At 67.8% G+C, this 24,253-nt stretch overlaps 3 protein-coding genes across 7 annotated transcripts in view; 2 read left to right on the top strand and 1 right to left on the bottom strand.

The window, feature by feature from the left end:
- The window catches only part of LOC102943236 (zinc finger protein 883), a 2,438,435-nt gene that overhangs the window by 1,743,981 nt on the left and 670,201 nt on the right, over positions 1–24,253 (bottom strand). The gene's annotated exons all lie outside the window — the stretch shown is intronic.
- Positions 1–24,253, top strand: part of LOC114020163 (zinc finger protein 501) — a 1,907,800-nt gene that overhangs the window by 1,247,345 nt on the left and 636,202 nt on the right. The window lies entirely within an intron of this gene.
- LOC119564606 (tripartite motif-containing protein 10-like) overlaps positions 2,470–24,253 on the top strand; it is a 57,664-nt gene continuing 35,880 nt past the window's right edge. For 3 of the 4 annotated variants that reach the window (XM_043537546.1, XM_043537547.1, XM_043537544.1), the window contains exon 1: positions 2,470–2,837. In XM_043537546.1, coding sequence (XP_043393481.1) covers positions 2,535–2,837 — 303 coding nt within the window. In that variant the 5' untranslated portion in view covers positions 2,470–2,534. Of the gene's footprint in view, positions 2,838–3,463; positions 6,159–24,253 lie in introns of those variants that run through there. The other variant, XR_006287752.1, reaches the window with a different exon arrangement.

The following is a 24,253-nucleotide window of genomic DNA, read 5'->3' as shown; positions in this document are numbered from 1 at the left end:
CGATTCCCCGACTGTCACAAACACCCTGCGAGGGGCCCGGTGGGGCAGGGCCAGGCCCAGGGAGGAGCCGCCCCTTCCTGCCCCCCCAGCCCAGGGAACCTTTGTGTGTTTGCAGCGGGGCCATGGCCGGGGCCGGGGGCAGCGCGGAGGCTGCTCCAGCCCTGCAGCCCGCGGGGCAGCGCGCTGGGGCCGGGGGCAGCGCGGAGCGGGGCAGGACCCGGGTGGGCCGCGGGGGGCGGAGACACGCGTGGGGCCGACACGCTCCTGCGGGGAGGGGCCGGGCCCGGCTGCCTGGTTCGCCCCCTGCCTGGGTCCCGAGCTCCCCGCGACCGGAGAGGGGCTGCCCGGGGCTTCGGGGGGCGAGTGTCCCGGGCTGGCTGGGGCGGAGCAGCCCCTTCTGCGGGGCCGGTGGGGCGGAGCCCAGCAGCGGCTGGGCCGGGAGCTGCAGGAGGGGCTGGGAGCCCAGGAGGGGATGGGGGCAGCTGGGGGACGAGGGAGGAGAACCGGGGGTGGGGTCAGAGCCGGAGCTGTGGGGTGGGAGGAGTGTCTGGTGCTGGGGATGGTGGGGTGGCTTAGAGCTGGGAGTTTGGGGCCAGTCGATTTACGGGAGGGGCTCAGAGCTGGGGATTGGGGGATGCTTGGGGGGCTCCATGTTCAGATCCGGCCCTGCGGGAGCATTGGGTCTTGGAGCTGGGGAAAGTGGGGGACTGTCTGAAGTTGGCTGCTTGGGATGTGAGTGAGGCCCCGGGGACGTGGGGAGCTGGGGGTTGGGCTGCACCCCGGTGACGGCAGCCTGGGGCCCTGCCGTGGCCTTTTCTCTGGAAAAGCCGCTCCCTGTTTCACCGTCTCCTCTCAGTCTGAGTCCCCCTGACTCTGCAGGGCAGGACGGGCCCTGAAATCGGACAGCTGGGAGGCCGTTTGCAGCAGTTTCTAACCCTCTCTCCCCATCTTCCAGGAGCCCCCACGAGAGCATCGGGCCCCTCTGGGAAAAGAGAGAAGCAGCCAAAGCCGAGGAGCAGCAGCAAAGCGAGGAGCTGCTGGTAGGTGCCCAGGGCCCAGGTTTGCCTGGGATCCCGGTGCCCTGAGTGACGGTGAATGCAGGGCCCGGCCTGCCAGCCTCAGCCAGGGAACCGTCCCCACTGGAGCCCAGGGAGAGGGCAGGGTCCGACACAGGGGTGACATGATGCCCTTAGGGTGCGGGAGGCTGCTGGGCAGGAGAGAGTCAGTCTGTGTGAGCCCAAAGTCCCTGCCCACGGACTATCTGCGTGTCACAGTGACCGGGGAGCCTTTCTAGCTCCTAGGAGGGTTGGGGAGGAAGGAGATGAAATGTGGGCTGCAGAGATGTAGGATTTGGCTCAGTGCAAGTTGATGAGGTTCTGGGGGGAAGTGTCCCTCCTATTGGTGATGTACAGCTCACCCCGGCCCTTATCCCTCCTCTCTTCCTGGGATAAAGGAACTTCCCATCACTGACCGCAAGAGATCTTGTGTTCTGGTAAATAACTCTGTCACCCGCCCCGAGGCGCCTTTATGATTTTCCCCAGTTACCAAGCAGATGAATGTCAATGTTGATAAATGCAAAGTAACGCACATTGGAAAAGGTCATATCAAATACACCGAAAATGATGGGGTCTAAATTAGCAGTTACCACTCAAGAAAGAGATCTTGGAGTCATTGTGGATAGTTCCCTGGAAACATCCACTCAGCGTGCAGCGTCGGTCAAAAGTGTGAACAGAATGTTGGGAATCATTGAGAAAGGGAGCGATAATACGACCGAAAATATCATATTGCCTCGGTATAAGTCCATGGTACGTCCACATCTTGAATACTGTGTGCAGATGTGGTCGCCCCATCTCAACAAAAATATATTGGAATTGGAAAAGGTTCAGAAAAGAGCAACAAAATGATGAAGCGTAGGGAACAGCTTCCGTAGGAGGAGAGATTAATAAGACTGAGGCTGTGGCTACACTATGCAGTTTTAGTGACACGGCTGTGCCGCTCCCGCCGTGTTGCTAAAAGGCGCGCAGTGTAACTGCTGTTTGTTGGCAGGAGAGAAGTGCCAGTGTAGACAAAGCCTGAGACTGTCCAGCTTGGAAAAGAGACGACGAAGGGGGGGTATGGTAGAGGTCTATAAATTCATGATTTGTGTGGCGAAAGTAAATAAGGAAGTGTTCTTTTCTCCTTCCTATAACACACATACTAGGGGTCACCCAGTGAAATGAATAGGCAGCAAGTTTAAAAGAAAGAAAAGGAAGTATTTTTTCACACAACACACAGTCAACCTCTGGAACTCCTTGCCAGAGAATGTTGACGGCCAAGACACTAACAGGGTTCAAAAAAGAACTAGATAAATTCATGGACGATAGATCCATCGGTGGCTATTAGCCAGGATGGGCAGAGATGGTGTCCTTAGCCTCTGTTTGCCAGAAGCTGGGAATGGGCGACAGGGGATGGATCACTTGATGATGACCTGTTCTGTTCATTGCCTCTGAGTCACCTGGCATTGGCCACTGTCAGGAGAGAGGATACTTGGCTAGATGGACCATTGGTCTGACCCAGTCTGTCTGTTCTTATGTTCTATGTTCCCCTGTTACCGAGCCACCCTCTCCCTGTTGCATAAAGAGATGGCAGCCGAGAGGCAGAAGATGGTCTGGGAGTGGCAGGAGCTGCGAGGGTTTCTGGAGGAGCAGGAACAGCGGCTGCTGTCCCAGCTGGAAGAGCTAGAGAGAGCCATTGTCCAGAGAAGGGATGAGGGCATCTGCAGACTGTCCTGGGAGATTTCCCTGCTCAGTGAGAGGGGAGGAGAGAAGGGGCAGCAGCCGCTGAGCCAACCCCTGCAGGTCAGACTGTCATCGCAATGATCATACGCAGCGTTCCTATGGGAGCTTCTCAGCCTTAGACCCCAAAGCACTTTACAAAGTGGGGTCAGGGGCATTATCGCTATGGGACAAATGGGGAAAGTGAGAGAGAGGGAGGGGCAGAGCCCTGGTCACGGTCACATAGTGAGTCTGGCAGCGGCACCAGGGATGGGTCCTGGGAGTCCTGGATGCCGCAGCCCCAAGACCTTCTCTCTGTCTGCATTTGCACTTGTAGGGTGAAATCCCCGCCCGCACCATGCTGAGATCCCGAGCCAGGCCTAAGGCTCCCCTGCTACCAGATTATGGGTTTAGTGGGGCCAGGAGCCTTCTGAGTCTCTCAGCACTGGTGGTAATTTGACTCTCAGTGCAGAGAAATATCTTCTGCCTGTAAAATGCCTGGGGAGAAGGTTTCCACAGTGGCGACCTGCCAGCAGGGATTGCTGGGGCTGTATAGGGGAAAGTCCCTGGTAGGGGGCGGCAGCTGCTCTGGGAATGTCAACCTGAAATTCCCCTACTACCCGAGGCGTCAGTGTTGACCCCTGCAGAGCAGGAGGCCTCCCCACCCAGGGACACCCCCCCGACTGCCTTCTCTTTCTCTCCCTCTTTAGGGTGCTGGGAGCACTGGGGGCAGGTACGTCCTGGGCTCCATTTTGCTCCCCCTTATGGGCCATTAGGTTTGATAACTGCACTGAATAGGAAGCTTCCCCCTGCCCTTGGAGCATGTGATTCTGTCTCCCGTAGTGGCTGACTCAGGTAGGAGAAGAGCCGGTCACAGTCTGATCGCTAAAGAGGTCAGAGCAGGGCTGCTAGACACAGGGCCGATGGGACCAACCTGGCCTGTCTCCTGAACCGATGTGGCCACATCACGTATTCAGAGGGTGCAGAAATTCAGCTTTCACATTTTTTAAAGGGAGTTCCTGGCCCTCAGCATCTCCCCAGTGTAAACGGAGACAGTGTTGCCTTGCTGGGGCTGCCAGAAGCCCGAAGCCGTAGCTCAGAGAGTGTGAACTCTCCTGTCCCCTGTTAATGTCATCGGAGTGTCAACTGAAGTGACGACACTTTGATGTCAACATTCAACGTTCCCTGGCTGATCACCTGAGCAGCTGGAACGGGGACGGGGCGGGAGTGAAGCCTTTGCTTGGTGGGAATAGGACAATGGTTCTCAAACTGGGGGTCGGGACCTCTCAGGTTATTACATGGGCGGTCGTGAGCTGTCAGCCTCCACCCCAAACTCCACTTTGCCTCCAGCATTTATAATGGTGTTAAATATATTTAAAAGTGTTCTTAATTTATAACGGGTCGCACTCAAAGGCTTGCTATGTGAAAGGGGTCACCAGTACTAAAGTTTGAGACTCACTGGAATAAGGGGTTGCTGTAGGGAGGGAAGAACAGAGGAGAGACACAAGGACGAGGAAGCAAGAGAGAAATGGAGAAAGGAGGGTGGGAAAGAAAGGGAAGAACTAGCAGGGGCCCTACAGGGGTGTCTGGGAAGGGGGCTGTTTTCCTCCTGAGTGATACTGAGTGTGAGAGACAAAGACTTAGCAAAATACTAAGAACTAAAATTATATTTCCTACACGAGGGGCAGATTTTCCCCTTGTTTTTTGTATGTGGGTGTGCCATGGAGAGCAGTGGGTGTTCTGCTGTGAATGGAGCAAGGCACGGAGGCCTAAACTGATGCCCTGGGCCACTGACCATAATGGACAGTGCAATATGGCCCTCTCTGCCAAATGAGCTGGACACCACAGGGTTACTGCTTCAGCTGAAGGGCTCAGGGGTTTTGGCATTAAAGGACCCAGTTTCATTCCCCGCTGAAGACCTGGGCTCTGTCTGTGGCCGCTGTCGGCATGTAGGACCTGCCCACACTTTGGTCTGTGTCTCCTCCTGTTCCATATAATTCCAGTGCAGGTGCCTCTTCTTACTGCAGTAAACCAGCGTGGGAGGTGGCTCAGCACCCCACAGAACCAGAGCGTCCCTGAGAAAGCTCCTGAACAATGTCTCCGTTCCTTGCTCTGGTGTCTCCCCACTTCCCATCTCTCTGGAGAGCACAGGGTTGAGGGCAGGTGACTCACCGTGACAATGACCATCTCGGGCTACAAAGCTCAGATCCAGGTTTCCTGGAGTTTGGGGGTTGCTGGGCTCCGGGTCTGGGGATCAGGCCTATTTCTCACCCCTCCTTTCCCTAGCAGGGAGGATGGGACTTTTTGGAAGCCGGAGCCGGGGTTTGTGGAGCAGGAGAAGAGACTCAGCGATTTCTCTCTGAAAAGTGCCATGCTGCAAGAGGTGCTGCTGGGATTCAAAGGGGAATTGGAGTCTGGGGGTGGCGTCTCCTCTGGTTAGAGCGACCCTGGCCCTGGGGAGGAGTCGGAGACTCTAGTGATGTCACTGATCCTGGGCTCCATCTCGCAGCCCCAGCTCAGCGGGTCGCCCTTCCCCATGGGAGTAGCCCTGTGTGGCTGGCTCTGTCTGCATCGGCTGCGTTATCGGCCTCGGTCTGTGTCACCATCCCGTAGTTAACAGCGGTTCCATTAATAACCAATGGGAACCTCCCCAGGAATGCGAGAGCCTGAATTCTCACCTCTCCCGTCCTCTCCTTCCCTTAGAGATGCAGCGACGGGAGCTGGGGAGCGACACAGGTACGTGTCTCTCACTGGTGGGCCGGGGGGAGATTTCAGAGCAATAACCATGTTAGCGACAGGGGATTGCAGCCTCCAGCCCTTGGAAGCTGTGGAATAACGTGAAGCGATGTTACTTTGTTCCTGCACCACTGTATTTTCAACTGACTTGTCTCTTCAATATTTTAGCTCATGAACGTCACATAAGCATTTAAAGTTTTTCACAGCGTTTTTTCAGTACTCTATTTTTGCTTTTGCTTTTTTTAATTATTGCATTTTTTTACGGCCTAAATTAATTTTAGTAATTTTATTTTGACATTTTTAATTGCAGTAATACTGCAAGAGTGGTTTTTTTTAATTAAGTTTACACCGTCTGATTTTAAAGCTTTTTTTTATTTTAAGACCACTGAGATTTTGACAATTTTTCCTGTTTTTGAATGTCTGCTTGGTACTTTTTTTAAAAAGCACAGAGGCTGAGCATATGTATTTGAAAGTTGTTCGTATAGTTAGAGGTTTTTAGCTTTTTTGTGCTTTAAAAAAAGGCTTTTTGTATTTGTTGTGACTTTTTAAAATGCGTAATGTATTTACATTTTTAACTTACTATTTTAGTGCACTTTTCACTCTTGGGACAGGTTGTAGTTGATTTTTACACTTTAAATTAATAAAACCGCGATTAGCAGATAATTTTGTGAAAACAGCAATTCAGTCACTTTTTTGCATAACTTGTACTTCAAGTATGAATAGGTTTATTTATGAAATGTTTGCTCTAAGCATTTCTTATGCTGAAATTATGCCTTAAAAGAATGTATATTTCCTGGAATGATTTTATACATTTAAGATAGAATCTTAATTTTTTCCCCAATCCATTCCTGTTCATCCCTGGGATAATTAATTTCTGGGGAACATCTTCAGCAGAGCTAGAATTATTACTGAAAAGCGTTGCACCAGAGAATAAAGGCACAGAGGCAGTGGACTGTGGGGAACAGAGTAAGTTTCATTACTAATGCTGCTCTTTTGAGGGGTCCTTTTAGAAAATAATTTAACTTACAAGCACTTAGAGACTTTAAGAAAGTCACTACTCACTGGAGCAATGGGTCTCGTTGGAACATATTTTACAGCCTTTGTGAGAAAGGAACAGGATATAACTATGCTCAAAATTTCAAAAGTGAAAATTAAGTATCCTGGATCATCAGGAGAAAAAGAGGAAATACAAGTTAAAACATAATCAAAACCAAGCCTCTCAGTTTAGGTTGCTTCTTCTGACTTGGGTTGAGGAACATTGGATGAGTTGTGATGAGATACAATCTTGCCAAGTTGAGAGATGATTTTCTTTCTTCCCTCTCCCCCATTTTTAAAAAAAGTCCCTGTGACAGGTGTCGGTCGGTCCTCCGAGCCCCTAGTGGCAATGGAGAGCTATGGTCTCCGTGGGAGGCCTCAGCCACACCTTCCAGGCGTTGGGGAAATTAGCGGGGAAGGTGTGCCGGCGCGAGTCAGTGGCGCGTCCCTCAGGCCGGGGAGCCCCGGCAGGAGTCAGTGGCGCCCCTCAGGCCGGGGAGCGCCGGCAGCAGTCAGTGGCGCCCCTCAGGCCGGGGAGCGCCGGCAGCAGTCAGTGGCGCCCCTCAGGCCGGGGAGCGCCGGCAGGAGTCAGTGGCACGTCCGTCAGGCGGGGGAGCGCCGGCAGGAGTCAGTGGCACGTCCCTCAGGCAGGGGAGCGCCGGCAGGAGTCAGTGGCGCCCCTCAGGCCGGGGAGCGCCGGCAGGAGTCAGTGGCGCCCCTCAGGCCGGGGAGCGCCGGCAGGAGTCAGTGGCGCCCCTCGGGCAGGGGAGCGCCGGCAGGAGTCAGTGGTGCCCCCCTCAGGCAGGGGAGCGCTGGCAGGAGTCAGTGGCGCCCCCCTCAGGCAGGAGAGCGCTGGCAGGAGTCAGTGGCGCCCCTCAGGCAGGGGAGCGCAGGCAGGAGTCAGTGGCGCGTCCCTCGGGCAGGGGAGAGCCGGCAGGAGTCAGTGGCGCCCCTCAGGCAGGGGAGCGCCGGCAGGAGTCAGTGTCACGTCCGTCAGGCGGGGGAGCGCCGGCAGGAGTCAGTGGCACGTCCCTCAGGCAGGGGAGCGCCGGCAGGAGTCAGTGGCGCCCCTCAGGCCGGGGAGCGCCGGCAGGAGTCAGTGGCGCCCCTCAGGCCGGGGAGCGCCGGCAGGAGTCAGTGGCGCCCCTCGGGCAGGGGAGCGCCGGCAGGAGTCAGTGGCGCGACCCTCAGGCCGGGGAGCGCCGGCAGGAGTCAGTGGCACCCCTCGGGCAGGGGAGCGCCGGCAGGAGTCAGTGGTGCCCCCCTCAGGCAGGGGAGCGCCGGCAGGAGTCAGTGGCGCCCCTCAGGCAGGAGAGCGCCGGCAGGAGTCAGTGGCGCCCCTCAGGCAGGGGAGCGCCGGCAGGAGTCAGTGGGGCGTCCCTCGGGCAGGGGAGCGCCGGCAGGAGTCAGTGGCGCCCCTCAGGCAGGGGAGCGCCGGCAGGAGTCAGTGTCACGTCCGTCAGGCGGGGGAGCGCCGGCAGGAGTCAGTGGCACGTCCCTCAGGCAGGGGAGCGCCGGCAGGAGTCAGTGGCGCCCCTCAGGCCGGGGAGCGCCGGCAGGAGTCAGTGGCGCCCCTCGGGCAGGGGAGCGCCGGCAGGAGTCAGTGGCGCCCCTCGGGCAGGGGAGCGCCGGCAGGAGTCAGTGGCGCCCCTCGGGCAGGGGAGCGCTGGCAGGAGTCAGTGGCGCGTCCCTCAGGCCGGGGAGCGCCGGCAGGAGTCAGTGGCGCCCCTCGGGCAGGGGAGCGCCGGCAGGAGTCAGTGGTGCCCCCCTCAGGCAGGGGAGCGCCGGCAGGAGTCAGTGGCGCCCCTCAGGCAGGGGAGCGCCGGCAGGAGTCAGTGGCATGTCCGTCAGGCGGGGGAGCGCCGGCAGGAGTCAGTGTCACGTCCGTCAGGCGGGGGAGCGCCGGCAGGAGTCAGTGGCACGTCCCTCAGGCAGGGGAGCGCCGGCAGGAGTCAGTGGTGCCCCTCTGGCAGGTGAGCGCCGGCAGGAGTCAGTGGCACGTCCCTCAGGCAGGGGAGCGCCGGCGCGAGTCAGTGGCACGTCCCTCAGGCCGGGGAGCGCCGGCAGGAGTCAGTGGTGCCCCTCTGGCAGGTGAGCGCCAGCAGGAGTCAGTGGCGCGTCCCTCAGGCCAGGGAGGGATCGCTGGCGCAAGTCAGTGGCACGTCCCTCAGGCCGGGGAGCGCCGGCAGGAGTCAGTGGCGGCCCTCAAGCCGGAGAGCGCCGGTGAGAGTCAGTGGCGCGTCCCTCAGGCAGGGGAGGGATCGCTGGCGCAAGTCAGTGGCGCACCCCTCAGGCAGGGGAGCGCCGGCGCGAGTCAGTGGCGCGCCTGTCAGGCTGGGGAGCGCCAGCAGGAGTCAGTGGCGCACCCCTGAGGCTGGGGAGCGCCGGCGCGACTCAGGGGCGCGCTCCTCTCAGGCCGGGGAGCGCCGGCAGGAGTCAGTGGCGCCCGTCAGGCAGGTGAGCGCCGGCAGGAGTCAGTGCCGCGGCCCTCAGGCAGGGAGAGCGCCGGCAGGAGTTAGTGGCGCCCCTGAGGCAGGGGAGCGCCGGCAGGAGTCAGTGGCGCCCCTCAGGCCGGGGAGCGCCGGCAGGAGTCAGTGGCGCGTCCCTCAGGCAGGAGAGCGCCGGCAGGAGTCAGTGGCGCCCCCCTCAGGCAGGGGAGCGCTGGCAGGAGTCAGTGGCACCCCTCTGGCAGGGGAGCGCCGGCAGGAGTCAGTGGTGCCCCTCAGGCCGGGGAGCGCCGGCAGGAGTCAGTGGCACGTCCCTCAGGCAGGGAAGCGCTGGCAGGAGTCAGTGGCGCCCCTCAGGCCGGGGAGCGCCGGCAGGAGTCAGTGGCGCCCCTCAGGCCGGGGAGCGCCGGCAGGAGTCAGTGGTGCCCCCCTCAGGCAGGGGAGCGCTGGCAGGAGTCAGTGGCGCGCCCCTCAGGCAGGGAGAGCGCCGGCAGGAGTCAGTGGCGCCCCTCAGGCCGGGGAGCGCTGGCTGGAGTCAGTGGCGCCCCCCTCAGGCAGGGGAGCGCCGGCAGGAGTCAGTGGCGCCCCTCAGGCAGGGGAGCGCCGGCAGGAGTCAGTGGCACGTCCGTCAGGCGGGGGAGCGCCGGCAGGAGTCAGTGGCACGTCCCTCAGGCAGGGGAGCGCAGGCAGGAGTCAGTGGTGCCCCTCAGGCAGGGGAGCGCCGGCAGGAGTCAGTGGCGCGTCCGTCAGGCGGGGGAGCGCCGGCAGGAGTCAGTGGCACGTCCCTCAGGCAGGGGAGCGCCGGCAGGAGTCAGTGGCGCATCCCTCGGGCAGGGGAGCGCCGGCAGGAGTCAGTGGCGCCCCTCAGGCAGGGGAGCGCCGGCAGGAGTAAGTGGCACGTCCGTCAGGCGGGGGAGCGCCGGCAGGAGTCAGTGGCACGTCCCTCAGGCAGGGGAGCGCCGGCAGGAGTCAGTGGTGCCCCTCAGGCCGGGGAGTGCCGGCAGGAGTCAGTGGCGCCCCTCAGGCCGGGGAGCGCCGGCAGGAGTCAGTGGCGCCCCTCGGGCAGTGGAGCGCCGGCACGAGTCAGTGGCGCGTCCCTCAGGCCGGGGAGCGCCAGCAGGAGTCAGTGGCACCCCTCGGGCAGGGGAGCGCCGGCAGGAGTCAGTGGTGCCCCCCTCAGGCAGAGGAGCGCTGGCAGGAGTCAGTGGCACGTCCGTCAGGCGGGGGAGCGCCGGCAGGAGTCAGTGGCGCCCCTCAGGCAGGGGAGCGCCGGCAGGAGTCAGTGGCGCCCCTCAGGCAGGGGAGCGCCGGCAGGAGTCAGTGGCACATCCCTCGGGCAGGGGAGCGCCGGCAGGAGTCAGTGGCGCCCCTCAGGCAGGGGAGCGCCGGCAGGAGTCAGCGGCGCATCCCTCGGGCAGGGGAGCGCCGGCAGGAGTCAGTGGCGCCCCTCAGGCAGGGGAGCGCCGGCAGGAGTAAGTGGCACGTCCGTCAGGCGGGGGAGCGCCGGCAGGAGTCAGTGGCACGTCCCTCAGGCAGGGGAGCGCCGGCAGGAGTCAGTGGTGCCCCTCAGGCCGGGGAGCGCCGGCAGGAGTCAGTGGCGCCCCTCAGGCCGGGGAGCGCCGGCAGGAGTCAGTGGCGCCCCTCAGGCCGGGGAGCGCCGGCAGGAGTCAGTGGCGCCCCTCGGGCAGGGGAGCGCCGGCACGAGTCAGTGGCGCGTCCCTCAGGCCGGGGAGCGCCGGCAGGAGTCAGTGGCACCCCTCGGGCAGGGGAGCGCCGGCAGGAGTCAGTGGTGCCCCCCTCAGGCAGAGGAGCGCTGGCAGGAGTCAGTGGCACGTCCGTCAGGCGGGGGAGCGCCGGCAGGAGTCAGTGGCGCCCCTCAGGCAGGGGAGCGCCGGCAGGAGTCAGTGGCGCCCCTCAGGCAGGGGAGCGCCGGCAGGAGTCAGTGGCACATCCCTCGGGCAGGGGAGCGCCGGCAGGAGTCAGTGGCGCCCCTCAGGCAGGGGAGCGCCGGCAGGAGTCAGTGGCACGTCCCTCAGGCAGGGGAGCGCTGGCAGGAGTCAGTGGCACGTCCCTCAGGCCGGGGAGCGCCGGCAGGAGTCAGTGGTGCCCCTCTGGCAGGGGAGCGCCGGCAGGAGTCAGTGGCGCGTCCCTCAGGCCGGGGAGGGATCGCTGGCGCAAGTCAGTGGCACGTTCCTCAGGCCGGGGAGCGCCGGCAGGAGTCAGTGGCGGCCCTCAAGCCGGGGAGCACCGGTGAGAGTCAGTGGCGCGTCCCTCAGGCAGCGGAGGGATTGCTGGCGCAAGTCAGTGGCGCGCCCCTCAGGCAGGGGAGCGCCGGCGCGAGTCAGTGGCGCGCCTGTCAGGCTGGGGAGCGCCAGCAGGAGTCAGTGGCGCACCCCTGAGGCTGGGGAGCGCCGGCGCGACTCAGGGGCGCGCTCCTCTCAGGCCGGGGAGCGCCGGCAGGAGTCAGTGGCGCCCCTGAGGCAGGGGAGCGCCGGCACGAGTCAGTGGCGTCCCTCAGGCCGGGGAGCGCCGGCAGGAGTCAGTGGCGCGTCCCTCAGGCAGGGGAGAGCTGGCAGGAGTCAGTGGCGCCCCTCAGGCAGGGGAGCGCTGGCAGGAGTCAGTGGCGCCCCTCAGGCAGGGGAGCGCCGGCAGGAGTCAGTGGCGCCCCTCAGGCCGGGGAGCGCCGGCAGGAGTCAGTGGCGCCCCTCAGGCAGGAGAGCGCCGGCAGGAGTCAGTGGCGCCCCTCAGGCAGGGGAGCGCCGGCAGGAGTCAGTGGCGCGTCCCTCGGGCAGGGGAGCGCCGGCAGGAGTCAGTGGCGCCCCTCAGGCAGGGGAGCGCCGGCAGGAGTCAGTGTCACGTCCGTCAGGCGGGGGAGCGCCGGCAGGAGTCAGTGGCACGTCCCTCAGGCAGGGGAGCGCCGGCAGGAGTCAGTGGCGCCCCTCAGGCCGGGGAGCGCCGGCAGGAGTCAGTGGCGCCCCTCGGGCAGGTGAGCGCCAGCAGGAGTCAGTGGCGCGTCCCTCAGGCCGGGGAGGGATCGCTGGCGCAAGTCAGTGGCACGTCCCTCAGGCCGGGGAACGCCGGCAGGAGTCAGTGGCGGCCCTCAAGCCGGAGAGCGCCGGTGAGAGTCAGTGGCGCGTCCCTCAGGCAGGGGAGGGATCGCTGGCGCAAGTCAGTGGCGCACCCCTCAGGCAGGGGAGCGCCGGCGCGAGTCAGTGGCGCGCCTGTCAGGCTGGGGAGCGCCAGCAGGAGTCAGTGGCGCACCCCTGAGGCTGGGGAGCGCCGGCGCGACTCAGGGGCGCGCTCCTCTCAGGCCGGGGAGCGCCGGCAGGAGTCAGTGGCGCCCGTCAGGCAGGGGAGCGCCGGCAGGAGTCAGTGCCGCGGCCCTCAGGCAGGGAGAGCGCCGGCAGGAGTTAGTGGCGCCCCTGAGGCAGGGGAGCGCCGGCAGGAGTCAGTGGCGCCCCTCAGGCCGGGGAGCGCCGGCAGGAGTCAGTGGCGCGTCCCTCAGGCAGGAGAGCGCCGGCAGGAGTCAGTGGCGCCCCCCTCAGGCAGGGGAGCGCCGGCAGGAGTCAGTGGCGCCCCTCTGGCAGGGGAGCGCCGGCAGGAGTCAGTGGTGCCCCTCAGGCCGGGGAGCGCCGGCAGGAGTCAGTGGCACGTCCCTCAGGCAGGGGAGCGCTGGCAGGAGTCAGTGGCGCCCCTCAGGCCGGGGAGCGCCGGCAGGAGTCAGTGGCGCCCCTCAGGCCGGGGAGCGCCGGCAGGAGTCAGTGGTGCCCCCCTCAGGCAGGGGAGCGCTGGCAGGAGTCAGTGGCGCGCCCCTCAGGCAGGGAGAGCGCCGGCAGGAGTCAGTGGCGCCCCTCAGGCCGGGGAGCGCTGGCTGGAGTCAGTGGCGCCCCCCTCAGGCAGGGGAGCGCCGGCAGGAGTCAGTGGCGCCCCTCAGGCAGGGGAGCGCCGGCAGGAGTCAGTGGCACGTCCGTCAGGCGGGGGAGCGCCGGCAGGAGTCAGTGGCACGTCCCTCAGGCAGGGGAGCGCCGGCAGGAGTCAGTGGTGCCCCTCAGGCAGGGGAGCGCCGGCAGGAGTCAGTGGCGCGTCCGTCAGGCGGGGGAGCGCCGGCAGGAGTCAGTGGCACGTCCCTCAGGCAGGGGAGCGCCGGCAGGAGTCAGTGGCGCCCCTCGGGCAGGGGAGCGCCGGCACGAGTCAGTGGCGCGTCCCTCAGGCCGGGGAGCGCCGGCAGGAGTCAGTGGCACCCCTCGGGCAGGGGAGCGCCGGCAGGAGTCAGTGGTGCCCCCCTCAGGCAGAGGAGCGCTGGCAGGAGTCAGTGGCACGTCCGTCAGGCGGGGGAGCGCCGGCAGGAGTCAGTGGCGCCCCTCAGGCAGGGGAGCGCCGGCAGGAGTCAGTGGCGCCCCTCAGGCAGGGGAGCGCCGGCAGGAGTCAGTGGCACATCCCTCGGGCAGGGGAGCGCCGGCAGGAGTCAGTGGCGCCCCTCAGGCAGGGGAGCGCCGGCAGGAGTCAGTGGCGCGTCCCTCGGGCAGGGGAGCGCCGGCAGGAGTCAGTGGCGCCCCTCAGGCAGGGGAGCGCTGGCAGGAGTAAGTGGCACGTCCGTCAGGCGGGGGAGCGCCGGCAGGAGTCAGTGGCACGTCCCTCAGGCAGGGGAGCGCCGGCAGGAGTCAGTGGTGCCCCTCAGGCCGGGGAGCGCCGGCAGGAGTCAGTGGCGCCCCTCAGGCCGGGGAGCGCCGGCAGGAGTCAGTGGCGCCCCTCGGGCAGGGGAGCGCCGGCACGAGTCAGTGGCGCGTCCCTCAGGCCGGGGAGCGCCGGCAGGAGTCAGTGGCACCCCTCGGGCAGGGGAGCGCCGGCAGGAGTCAGTGGTGCCCCCCTCAGGCAGAGGAGTGCTGGCAGGAGTCAGTGGCACGTCCGTCAGGCGGGGGAGCGCCGGCAGGAGTCAGTGGCACATCCCTCGGGCAGGGGAGCGCCGGCAGGAGTCAGTGGCGCCCCTCAGGCAGGGGAGCGCCGGCAGGAGTCAGTGGCGCCCCTCAGGCAGGGGAGCGCCGGCAGGAGTCAGTGGCACATCCCTCGGGCAGGGGAGCACCGGCAGGAGTCAGTGGCGCCCCTCAGGCAGGGGAGCGCCGGCAGGAGTCAGTGGCACGTCCCTCAGGCAGGGGAGCGCTGGCAGGAGTCAGTGGCACGTCCCTCAGGCCGGGGAGCGCCGGCAGGAGTCAGTGGTGCCCCTCTGGCAGGGGAGCGCCGGCAGGAGTCAGTGGCGCGTCCCTCAGGCCGGGGAGGGATCGCTGGCGCAAGTCAGTGGCACGTCCCTCAGGCCGGGGAGCGCCGGCAGGAGTCAGTGGCGGCCCTCAAGCCGGGGAGCACCGGTGAGAGTCAGTGGCGCGTCCCTCAGGCAGCGGAGGGATCGCTGGCGCAAGTCAGTGGCGCGCCCCTCAGGCAGGGGAGCGCCGGCGCGAGTCAGTGGCACGCCTGTCAGGCTGGGGAGCGCCAGCAGGAGTCAGTGGCGCACCCCTGAGGCTGGGGAGCGCCGGCGCGACTCAGGGGCGCGCTCCTCTCAGGCCGGGGAGCGCCGGCAGGAGTCAGTGGCGCCCCTGAGGCAGGGGAGCGCCGGCACGAGTCAGTGGCGTCCCTCAGGCCGGGGAGCGCCGGCAGGAGTCAGTGGCGCGTCCCTCAGGCAGGGGAGCGCCGGCAGGAGTCAGTGGCGCCCCTCAGGCCGGGGAGCGCCGGCAGGAGTCAGTGGCGCCCCTCAGGCCGGGGAGCGCCGGCAGGAGTCAGTGGCGCCCCTCGGGCAGGGGAGCGCCGGCAGGAGTCAGTGGCGCGTCCCTCAGGCCGGGGAGCGCAGGCAGGAGTCAGTGGCGCCCCTCGGGCAGGGGAGCGCTTGCAGGAGTCAGTGGTGCCCCCCTCAGGCAGGGGAGCGCCGGCAGGAGTCAGTGGCGCCCCTCGGGCAGGGGAGCGCTGGCAGGAGTCAGTGGCGCCCCCCTCAGGCAGGGGAGCGCCGGCAGGAGTCAGTGGCGCCCCTCAGGCCGGGGAGCGCCGGCAGGAGTCAGTGGCGCCCCTCAGGCAGGGGAGCGCTGGCAGGAGTCAGTGGCGCCCCTCAGGCCGGGGAGCGCCGGCAGGAGTCAGTGGCGCCCCTCAGGCCGGGGAGCGCCGGCAGGAGTCAGTGGCGCCCCTCGGGCAGGGGAGCGCCGGCAGGAGTCAGTGGCGCGTCCCTCAGGCCGGGGAGCGCAGGCAGGAGTCAGTGGCGCCCCTCGGGCAGGGGAGCGCTTGCAGGAGTCAGTGGTGCCCCCCTCAGGCAGGGGAGCGCCGGCAGGAGTCAGTGGCGCCCCTCAGGCAGGGGAGCGCTGGCAGGAGTCAGTGGCGCCCCCCTCAGGCAGGGGAGCGCCGGCAGGAGTCAGTGGCGCCCCTCAGGCCGGGGAGCGCCGGCAGGAGTCAGTGGCGCCCCTCAGGCAGGGGAGCGCTGGCAGGAGTCAGTGGCGCCCCTCAGGCCGGGGAGCGCCGGCAGGAGTCAGTGGCGCCCCTCAGGCCGGGGAGCGCCGGCAGGAGTCAGTGGCGCCCCTCAGGCCGGGGAGCGCCGGCAGGAGTCAGTGGCGCCCCTCGGGCAGGGGAGCGCCGGCAGGAGTCAGAGGTGCCCCCCTCAGGCCGGGGAGCGCTGGCAGGAGTCAGTGGCGCGCCCCTCAGGCAGGGAGAGCGCCGGCAGGAGTCAGTGGCGCCCCTCGGGCAGGGGAGCGCTGGCAGGAGTCAGTGGCGCCCCCCTCAGGCAGGGGAGCGCCGGCAGGAGTCAGTGGCGCCCCTCAGGCCGGGGAGCGCCGGCAGGAGTCAGTGGCGCCCCTCAGGCAGGGGAGCGCCGGCAGGAGTCAGTGGCGCCCCTGAGGCAGGGGAGCGCCGGCAGGAGTCAGTGGCACATCCCTCGGGCAGGGGAGCGCCGGCAGGAGTCAGTGGCGCCCCTCAGGCAGGGGAATGCCGGCAGGAGTCAGTGGCACGTCCGTCAGGCGGGGGAGCGCCGGCAGGAGTCAGTGGCACGTCCCTCAGGCAGGGGAGCGCCGGCGCGAGTCAGTGGCACGTCCCTCAGGCCGGGGAGCGCCGGCAGGAGTCAGTGGTGCCCCTCTGGCAGGGGAGCGCCGGCAGGAGGCAGTGGCGCGTCCCTCAGGCCGGGGAGGGATCGCTGGCGCAAGTCAGTGGCACGTCCCTCAGGCCGGGGAGCGCCGGCAGGAGTCATTGGCGGCCCTCAAGCCGGGGAGCGCCGGTGAGAGTCAGTGGCGCACCCCTGAGGCTGGGGAGCGCTGGCGCGACTCAGGGGCGCGCTCCTCTCAGGCCGGGGAGCGCCGGCAGGAGTCAGTGGCGCCCCTCAGGCAGGGGAGCGCCGGCAGGAGTCAGTGCCGCGGCCCTCAGGCAGGGAGAGCGCCGGCCGGAGTCAGTGGCGCCCCTGAGGCAGGGGAGCGCCGGCACAAGTCAGTGGCGCCCCTGAGGCAGGGGAGCGCCGGCAGGAGTCAGTGGCGCCCCTCAGGCAGGGGAGCGCCGGCAGGAGTCAGTGGCGCCCCTCAGGCCGGGGAGCGCCGGCAGGAGTCAGTGGCGCGTCCCTCAGGCAGGAGAGCGCCGGCAGGAGTCAGTGGCGCCCCCCTCAGGCAGGGGAGCGCCTGCAGGAGTCAGTGGCGCCCCTCTGGCAGGGGAGCGCCGGCAGGAGTCAGTGGCGCCCCTCAGGCAGGGGAGCGCCTGCAGGAGTCAGTGGCGCCCCTCAGGCAGGGGAGCGCCAGCAGGAGTCAGTGGTGCCCCCCTCAGGCAGGGGAGCGCCGGCAGGAGTCAGTGGCGCCCCTCTGGCAGGGGAGCGCCGGCAGGAGTCAGTGGCGCGTCCCTCAGGCAGGAGAGCGCCGGCAGGAGTCAGTGGCACCCCCCTCAGGCAGGGGAGCGCCGGCAGGAGTCAGTGGCGCCCCTCTGGCAGGGGAGCGCCGGCAGGAGTCAGTGGCGCCCCTCGGGCAGGGGAGCGCCGGCAGGAGTCAGTGGTGCCCCCCTCAGGCAGGGGAGCGCTGGCAGGAGTCAGTGGCGCGCCCCTCAGGCCGGGGAGCGCCGGCACGAGTCAGTGGCGCGCCCCTCAGGCCGGGGAGCGCCGGCAGGAGTCAGTGGCGCCCCTCAGGCCGGGGAGCGCCGGCAGGAGTCAGTGGCGCCGCTCAGGCCGGGGAGCGCCGGCAGGAGTCAGTGGCGCCCCTCGGGCAGGGGAGCGCCGGCAGGAGTCAGTGGTGCCCCCCTCAGGCAGGGGAGCGCTGGCAGGAGTCAGTGGCGCGCCCCTCAGGCCGGGGAGCGCCGGCAGGAGTCAGTGGCGCGCCCCTCAGGCCGGGGAGCGCCGGCAGGAGTCAGTGGCGCCCCTCAGGCCGGGGAGCGCCGGCAGGAGTCAGTGGCGCCGCTCAGGCCGGGGAGCGCCGGCAGGAGTCAGTGGCGCCCCTCGGGCAGGGGAGCGCCGGCAGGAGTCAGTGGTGCCCCCCTCAGGCAGGGGAGCGCTGGCAGGAGTCAGTGGCGCGCCCCTCAGGCCGGGGAGCGCCGGCAGGAGTCAGTGGCGCGCCCCTCAGGCCGGGGAGCGCCGGCAGGAGTCAGTGGCGCGCCCCTCAGGCCGGGGAGCGCCGGCAGGAGTCAGTGGCGCCCCTCAGGCCGGGGAGCGCCGGCAGGAGTCAGTGGCGCCCCTCGGGCAGGGGAGCGCCGGCAGGAGTCAGTGGCGCCCCTCAGGCAGGGGAGCGCCGGCAGGAGTCAGTGGCGCCCCCCTCAGGCAGGGGAGCGCCGGCAGGAGTCAGTGGCGCCCCTCAGGCCGGGGAGCGCCGGCAGGAGTCAGTGGCGCCCCTCAGGCCGGGGAGCGCCGGCAGGAGTCAGTGGCGCCCCTCGGGCAGGGGAGCGCCGGCAGGAGTCAGTGGCGCGTCCCTCAGGCCGGGGAGCGCAGGCAGGAGTCAGTGGCGCCCCTCGGGCAGGGGAGCGCCGGCAGGAGTCAGTGGTGCCCCCCTCAGGCAGGGGAGCGCTGGCAGGAGTCAGTGGCGCCCCCCTCAGGCAGGAGAGCGCTGGCAGGAGTCAGTGGCGCCCCTCAGGCAGGGGAGCGCCGGCAGGAGTCAGTGGCGCGTCCCTCGGGCAGGGGAGCGCCGGCAGGAGTCAGTGGCGCCCCTCAGGCAGGGGAGCGCCGGCAGGAGTCAGTGTCACGTCCGTCAGGCGGGGGAGCGCCGGCAGGAGTCAGTGGCACGTCCCTCAGGCAGGGGAGCGCCGGCAGGAGTCAGTGGCGCCCCTCAGGCAGGGGAGCGCCGGCAGGAGTCAGTGGCGCCCCTCAGGCCGGGGAGCGCCGGCAGGAGTCAGTGGCGCCCCTCGGGCAGGGGAGCGCCGGCAGGAGTCAGTGGCGCGTCCCTCAGGCCGGGGAGCGCCGGCAGGAGTCAGTGGCGCCCCTCGGGCAGGGGAGCGCTTGCAGGAGTCAGTGGTGCCCCCCTCAGGCAGGGGAGCGCCGGCAGGAGTCAGTGGCGCCCCTCGGGCAGGGGAGCGCTGGCAGGAGTCAGTGGCGCGCCCCTCAGGCAGGGGAGCGCCGGCAGGAGTCAGTGGCGCCCCTCAGGCCGGGGAGCGCCGGCAGGAGTCAGTGGCGCCCCTCAGGCAGGGGAGCGCTGGCAGGAGTCAGTGGCGCCCCTCAGGCCGGGGAGCGCCGGCAGGAGTCAGTGGCGCCCCTCAGGCCGGGGAGCGCCGGCAGGAGTCAGTGGCGCCCCTCAGGCCGGGGAGCGCCGGCAGGAGTCAGTGGCGCCCCTCGGGCAGGGGAGCGCCGGCAGGAGTCAGTGGTGCCCCCCTCAGGCCGGGGAGCGCTGGCAGGAGTCAGTGGCGCGCCCCTCAGGCAGGGAGAGCGCCGGCAGGAGTCAGTGGCGCCCCTCGGGCAGGGGAGCGCTGGCAGGAGTCAGTGGCGCCCCCCTCAGGCAGGGGAGCGCCGGCAGGAGTCAGTGGCGCCCCTCAGGCCGGGGAGCGCCGGCAGGAGTCAGTGGCGCCCCTCAGGCAGGGGAGCGCCGGCAGGAGTCAGTGGCGCCCCTGAGGCAGGGGAGCGCCGGCAGGAGTCAGTGGCACATCCCTCGGGCAGGGGAGCGCCGGCAGGAGTCAGTGGCGCCCCTCAGGCAGGGGAATGCCGGCAGGAGTCAGTGGCACGTCCGTCAGGCGGGGGAGCGCCGGCAGGAGTCAGTGGCACGTCCCTCAGGCAGGGGAGCGCCGGCGCGAGTCAGTGGCACGTCCCTCAGGCCGGGGAGCGCCGGCAGGAGTCAGTGGTGCCCCTCTGGTAGGGGAGCGCCGGCAGGAGGCAGTGGCGCGTCCCTCAGGCCGGGGAGGGATCGCTGGCGCAAGTCAGTGGCACGTCCCTCAGGCCGGGGAGCGCCGGCAGGAGTCAGTGGCGGCCCTCAAGCCGGGGAGCGCCGGTGAGAGTCAGTGGCGCACCCCTGAGGCTGGGGAGCGCTGGCGCGACTCAGGGGCGCGCTCCTCTCAGGCCGGGGAGCGCCGGCAGGAGTCAGTGGCGCCCCTCAGGCAGGGGAGCGCCGGCAGGAGTCAGTGCCGCGGCCCTCAGGCAGGGAGAGCGCCGGCCGGAGTCAGTGGCGCCCCTGAGGCAGGGGAGCGCCGGCACAAGTCAGTGGCGCCCCTGAGGCAGGGGAGCGCCGGCAGGAGTCAGTGGCGCCCCTCAGGCCGGGGAGCGCCGGCAGGAGTCAGTGGCGCGTCCCTCAGGCAGGAGAGCGCCGGCAGGAGTCAGTGGCGCCCCTCAGGCAGGGGAGCGCCGGCAGGAGTCAGTGGCGCCCCTCAGGCCGGGGAGCGCCGGCAGGAGTCAGTGGCGCCCCTCAGGCAGGAGAGCGCCGGCAGGAGTCAGTGGCGCCCCCCTCAGGCAGGGGAGCGCCTGCAGGAGTCAGTGGCGCCCCTCTGGCAGGGGAGCGCCGGCAGGAGTCAGTGGCGCCCCTCAGGCAGGGGAGCGCCTGCAGGAGTCAGTGGCGCCCCTCAGGCAGGGGAGCGCCAGCAGGAGTCAGTGGTGCCCCCCTCAGGCAGGGGAGCGCCGGCAGGAGTCAGTGGCGCCCCTCTGGCAGGGGAGCGCCAGCAGGAGTCAGTGGCGCGTCCCTCAGGCAGGAGAGCGCCGGCAGGAGTCAGTGGCACCCCCCTCAGGCAGGGGAGCGCCGGCAGGAGTCAGTGGCGCCCCTCTGGCAGGGGAGCACCGGCAGGAGTCAGTGGCGCGTCCCTCAGGCAGGAGAGCGCCGGCAGGAGTCAGTGGCACCCCCCTCAGGCAGGGGAGCGCCGGCAGGAGTCAGTGGCGCCCCTCTGGCAGGGGAGCGCCGGCAGGAGTCAGTGGTGCCCCTCAGGGCGGGGAGCGCCGGCAGGAGTCAGTGGCGCCCCTCAGGCCGGGGAGCGCCGGCAGGAGTCAGTGGCGCCCCTCAGGCCGGGGAGCGCCGGCAGGAGTCAGTGGCGCCCCTCGGGCAGGGGAGCGCCGGCAGGAGTCAGTGGTGCCCCCCTCAGGCAGGGGAGCGCTGGCAGGAGTCAGTGGCGCGCCCCTCAGGCCGGGGAGCGCCGGCAGGAGTCAGTGGCGCGCCCCTCAGGCCGGGGAGCGCCGGCAGGAGTCAGTGGCGCCCCTCAGGCCGGGGAGCGCCGGCAGGAGTCAGTGGCGCCGCTCAGGCCGGGGAGCGCCGGCAGGAGTCAGTGGCGCCCCTCGGGCAGGGGAGCGCCGGCAGGAGTCAGTGGTGCCCCCCTCAGGCAGGGGAGCGCTGGCAGGAGTCAGTGGCGCGCCCCTCAGGCCGGGGAGCGCCGGCAGGAGTCAGTGGCGCGCCCCTCAGGCCGGGGAGCGCCGGCAGGAGTCAGTGGCGCCCCTCAGGCCGGGGAGCGCCGGCAGGAGTCAGTGGCGCCGCTCAGGCCGGGGAGCGCCGGCAGGAGTCAGTGGCGCCCCTCGGGCAGGGGAGCGCTGGCAGGAGTCAGTGGCGCGCCCCTCAGGCCGGGGAGCGCCGGCAGGAGTCAGTGGCGCGCCCCTCAGGCCGGGGAGCGCCGGCAGGAGTCAGTGGCGCGCCCCTCAGGCCGGGGAGCGCCGGCAGGAGTCAGTGGCGCCCCTCAGGCCGGGGAGCGCCGGCAGGAGTCAGTGGCGCCCCTCGGGCAGGGGAGCGCTGGCAGGAGTCAGTGGCGCCCCCCTCAGGCAGGGGAGCGCCGGCAGGAGTCAGTGGCGCCCCTCAGGCCGGGGAGCGCCGGCAGGAGTCAGTGGCGCCCCTCAGGCCGGGGAGCGCCGGCAGGAGTCAGTGGCGCCCCTCGGGCAGGGGAGCGCCGGCAGGAGTCAGTGGCGCCCCTCAGGCCGGGGAGCGCCGGCAGGAGTCAGTGGCGCCCCTCAGGCAGGGGAGCGCCGGCAGGAGTCAGTGGCGCGTCCCTCGGGCAGGGGAGCGCCGGCAGGAGTCAGTGGCGCCCCTCAGGCAGGGGAGCGCCGGCAGGAGTCAGTGTCACGTCCGTCAGGCGGGGGAGCGCCGGCAGGAGTCAGTGGCACGTCCCTCAGGCAGGGGAGCGCCGGCAGGAGTCAGTGGCGCCCCTCAGGCCGGGGAGCGCCGGCAGGAGTCAGTGGCGCCCCTCAGGCCGGGGAGCGCCGGCAGGAGTCAGTGGCGCCCCTCGGGCAGGGGAGCGCCGGCAGGAGTCAGTGGCGCGTCCCTCAGGCCGGGGAGCGCCGGCAGGAGTCAGTGGCGCCCCTCGGGCAGGGGAGCGCTTGCAGGAGTCAGTGGTGCCCCCCTCAGGCAGGGGAGCGCCGGCAGGAGTCAGTGGCGCCCCTCAGGCAGGAGAGCGCCGGCAGGAGTCAGTGGCGCCCCTCAGGCAGGGGAGCGCCGGCAGGAGTCAGTGGCGCGTCCCTCGGGCAGGGGAGCGCCGGCAGGAGTCAGTGGCGCCCCTCAGGCAGGGGAGCGCCGGCAGGAGTCAGTGTCACGTCCGTCAGGCGGGGGAGCGCCGGCAGGAGTCAGTGGCACGTCCCTCAGGCAGGGGAGCGCCGGCAGGAGTCAGTGGCGCCCCTCAGGCCGGGGAGCGCCGGCAGGAGTCAGTGGCGCTCCTCGGGCAGGGGAGCGCCGGCAGGAGTCAGTGGCGCCCCTCGGGCAGGGGAGCGCCGGCAGGAGTCAGTGGCGCGTCCCTCAGGCCGGGGAGCGCCGGCAGGAGTCAGTGGCGCGTCCCTCAGGCAGGAGAGCGCCGGCAGGAGTCAGTGGTGCCCCCCTCAGGCAGGGGAGCGCCGGCAGGAGTCAGTGGTGCCCCTCAGGCCGGGGAGCCCCGGCAGGAGTCAGTGGCGCCCCTCAGGCCGGGGAGCGCCGGCAGGAGTCAGTGGCGCCCCTCGGGCAGGGGAGCGCCGGCAGGAGTCAGTGGTAGCTACTTCCTACCCAGTCTCTCAGGCGGGTCGCTCCGGTCCCTCCATCTCCTCCGGGTATTCCGCTGCGGGCAGCTCCGGTCCCTCCATCTCCTCCGGGTATTCCGCTGTGGGCCACTCCGGTTCCTCCGTCTCGTCCAGGTATTCCGCTGCGGGCTACTCCCGCTCCCCCTCGGTATCGGACTCACGCTGGCCCGGGCTGCAGCCAGGCCCCTCCAGGTCCTCTGGGTATTCAGTGGCCAGCAGCCCTGGTTGCCACAGGCCTTCCTCCCGGTCAGGCTCCTCCTTGCCCAGGGCTTTGCCTGGGTCAGCAGCAGGATCGCGAGGGAGCAGCCAGCAGCCTGTGTCTGTCTCCCTCCCTGGTGCTCTCTTCACTGGAGAAAGGGCCCCACTCTTTGCACTTCCTGTCCCACCCTTCGCCTTCTGGGGATTGGCAGAAGCTTGGCCTGGCCCCACCCACTCAGGCTGCAAGGGTGGCTCGTTACCCTCTGGTTCAGAGGGGAGCCACCCTGCCTCCCTACATACCCCACCCCTCAAATCCAGCTCCCGATCTTCGGAGCTGGCGTCCTCACCTTCTCCGAGGCGGGATAGGAAATCCGCACTGGCGTTGTCTCGTCCCGCCCGATGGTGAATCGTGAAGGCATAGGGCTGCAGAGCGAGATACCATCGCATCAGCCTGGCATTATTGTCCTTCATCTTATTAAGCCACTTCAGGGGTGTGTGGTCCGTAACCAGTATAAAGGGGGCCCCGACGAGGTAGTAGCGGAGAGCATCGACTGCCCACTTAACGGCTAGGGCCTCTTTCTCCATGACGGAGTAGTTCCGTTCTCTGGGGAACAGCTTCCGACTGAGGTAAACAATCGGGTGTTCCTCCCCATCCACCTCCTGCGAGAGGACCGCTCCAAGCCCAACGCCTGAGGCATCTGTCTGGACAATAAAGTGACGATGAAAGTCGGGGCTGAAGAGTATTGGATCGCTACACAGCCGGTCTTTGATAGTTTGAAAGGCCATCTCGCACTCGTTGGAACAATGCACCCGGCGGGGACTGTCCTTGGTCAAGAGCTCCGTTAGCGGGTCCGTAATGCTTGCGAAGTGGGGTACAAACCGCCAGTAATAAGCAGCTAAGCTCAAAAATTGACGTACTTGCCTCTTCGTGGTCGGCACCGGACATTCCTGGAGTGCTTGGACCTTCCCGATGAGGGGGCGGACCTGTCCCCGGCCCAAGGTGTACCCCAGGTAAGTGGTTTCCTCCCGCCCGATTCGGCATTTTTTCGGGTTGGCCGTCAGCCCGGCTGCGTGGAGGTCCCGGAGGACTGCCACTACTTGGTTAAGATGTTCCTCCCAGTTATTGCCATAGATGACCACATCATCCAGGTAGGCCACCGCGTATTTCGTGTGTGGTTGCAACACCCGGTCCATCAAACGCTGGAAGGTTGCCGGGGCCCCATGTAGGCCGAAAGGCATCCGGGTGAAATGGTATAACCCTGAAGGGGTGGCAAACGCGGTCTTCTCCTTGGATCTGGGATCCAAGGGGATCTGCCAGTACCCTTTGGTGAGATCTAAAGTGGTGATATAACAGGCCTCCGTGAGCCGGTCGAGGAGCTCATCGACGCGGGGCATCGGATAGGCGTCAAATTTGGAGATGGCGTTGACCCTCCGGAAGTCAATGCAAAACCGCCGGCTCCCATCGGGCTTCGGTACGAGGACGACGGGGCTCCGCCACTCGCTCTGCGAGGGCTCAATAACACCCAGCTCCAACATCGCCTGGACTTCCTCCTCTACGGCCTCCCGCATTCGCCTAGGCAATGGCTGGGTTGTCTCTCGAACTACCACCCCAGGTTCCGTCTGGATCACATGGTAGGTGAGTGTAGTCCGCCCGGGTTTCGTGGTGAACGTCTTGGGGAATGCCCTCACTAAGCAGAGTGCCTGTTCTCGCTGCTCGACGGTGAGTGTCT

This window comes from Chelonia mydas, chromosome 28 (assembly GCF_015237465.2).
Source record: "Chelonia mydas isolate rCheMyd1 chromosome 28, rCheMyd1.pri.v2, whole genome shotgun sequence".
Taxonomy (NCBI): domain Eukaryota; kingdom Metazoa; phylum Chordata; order Testudines; family Cheloniidae; genus Chelonia; species Chelonia mydas.
This window is presented reverse-complemented; position numbering and strand designations above follow the sequence as displayed.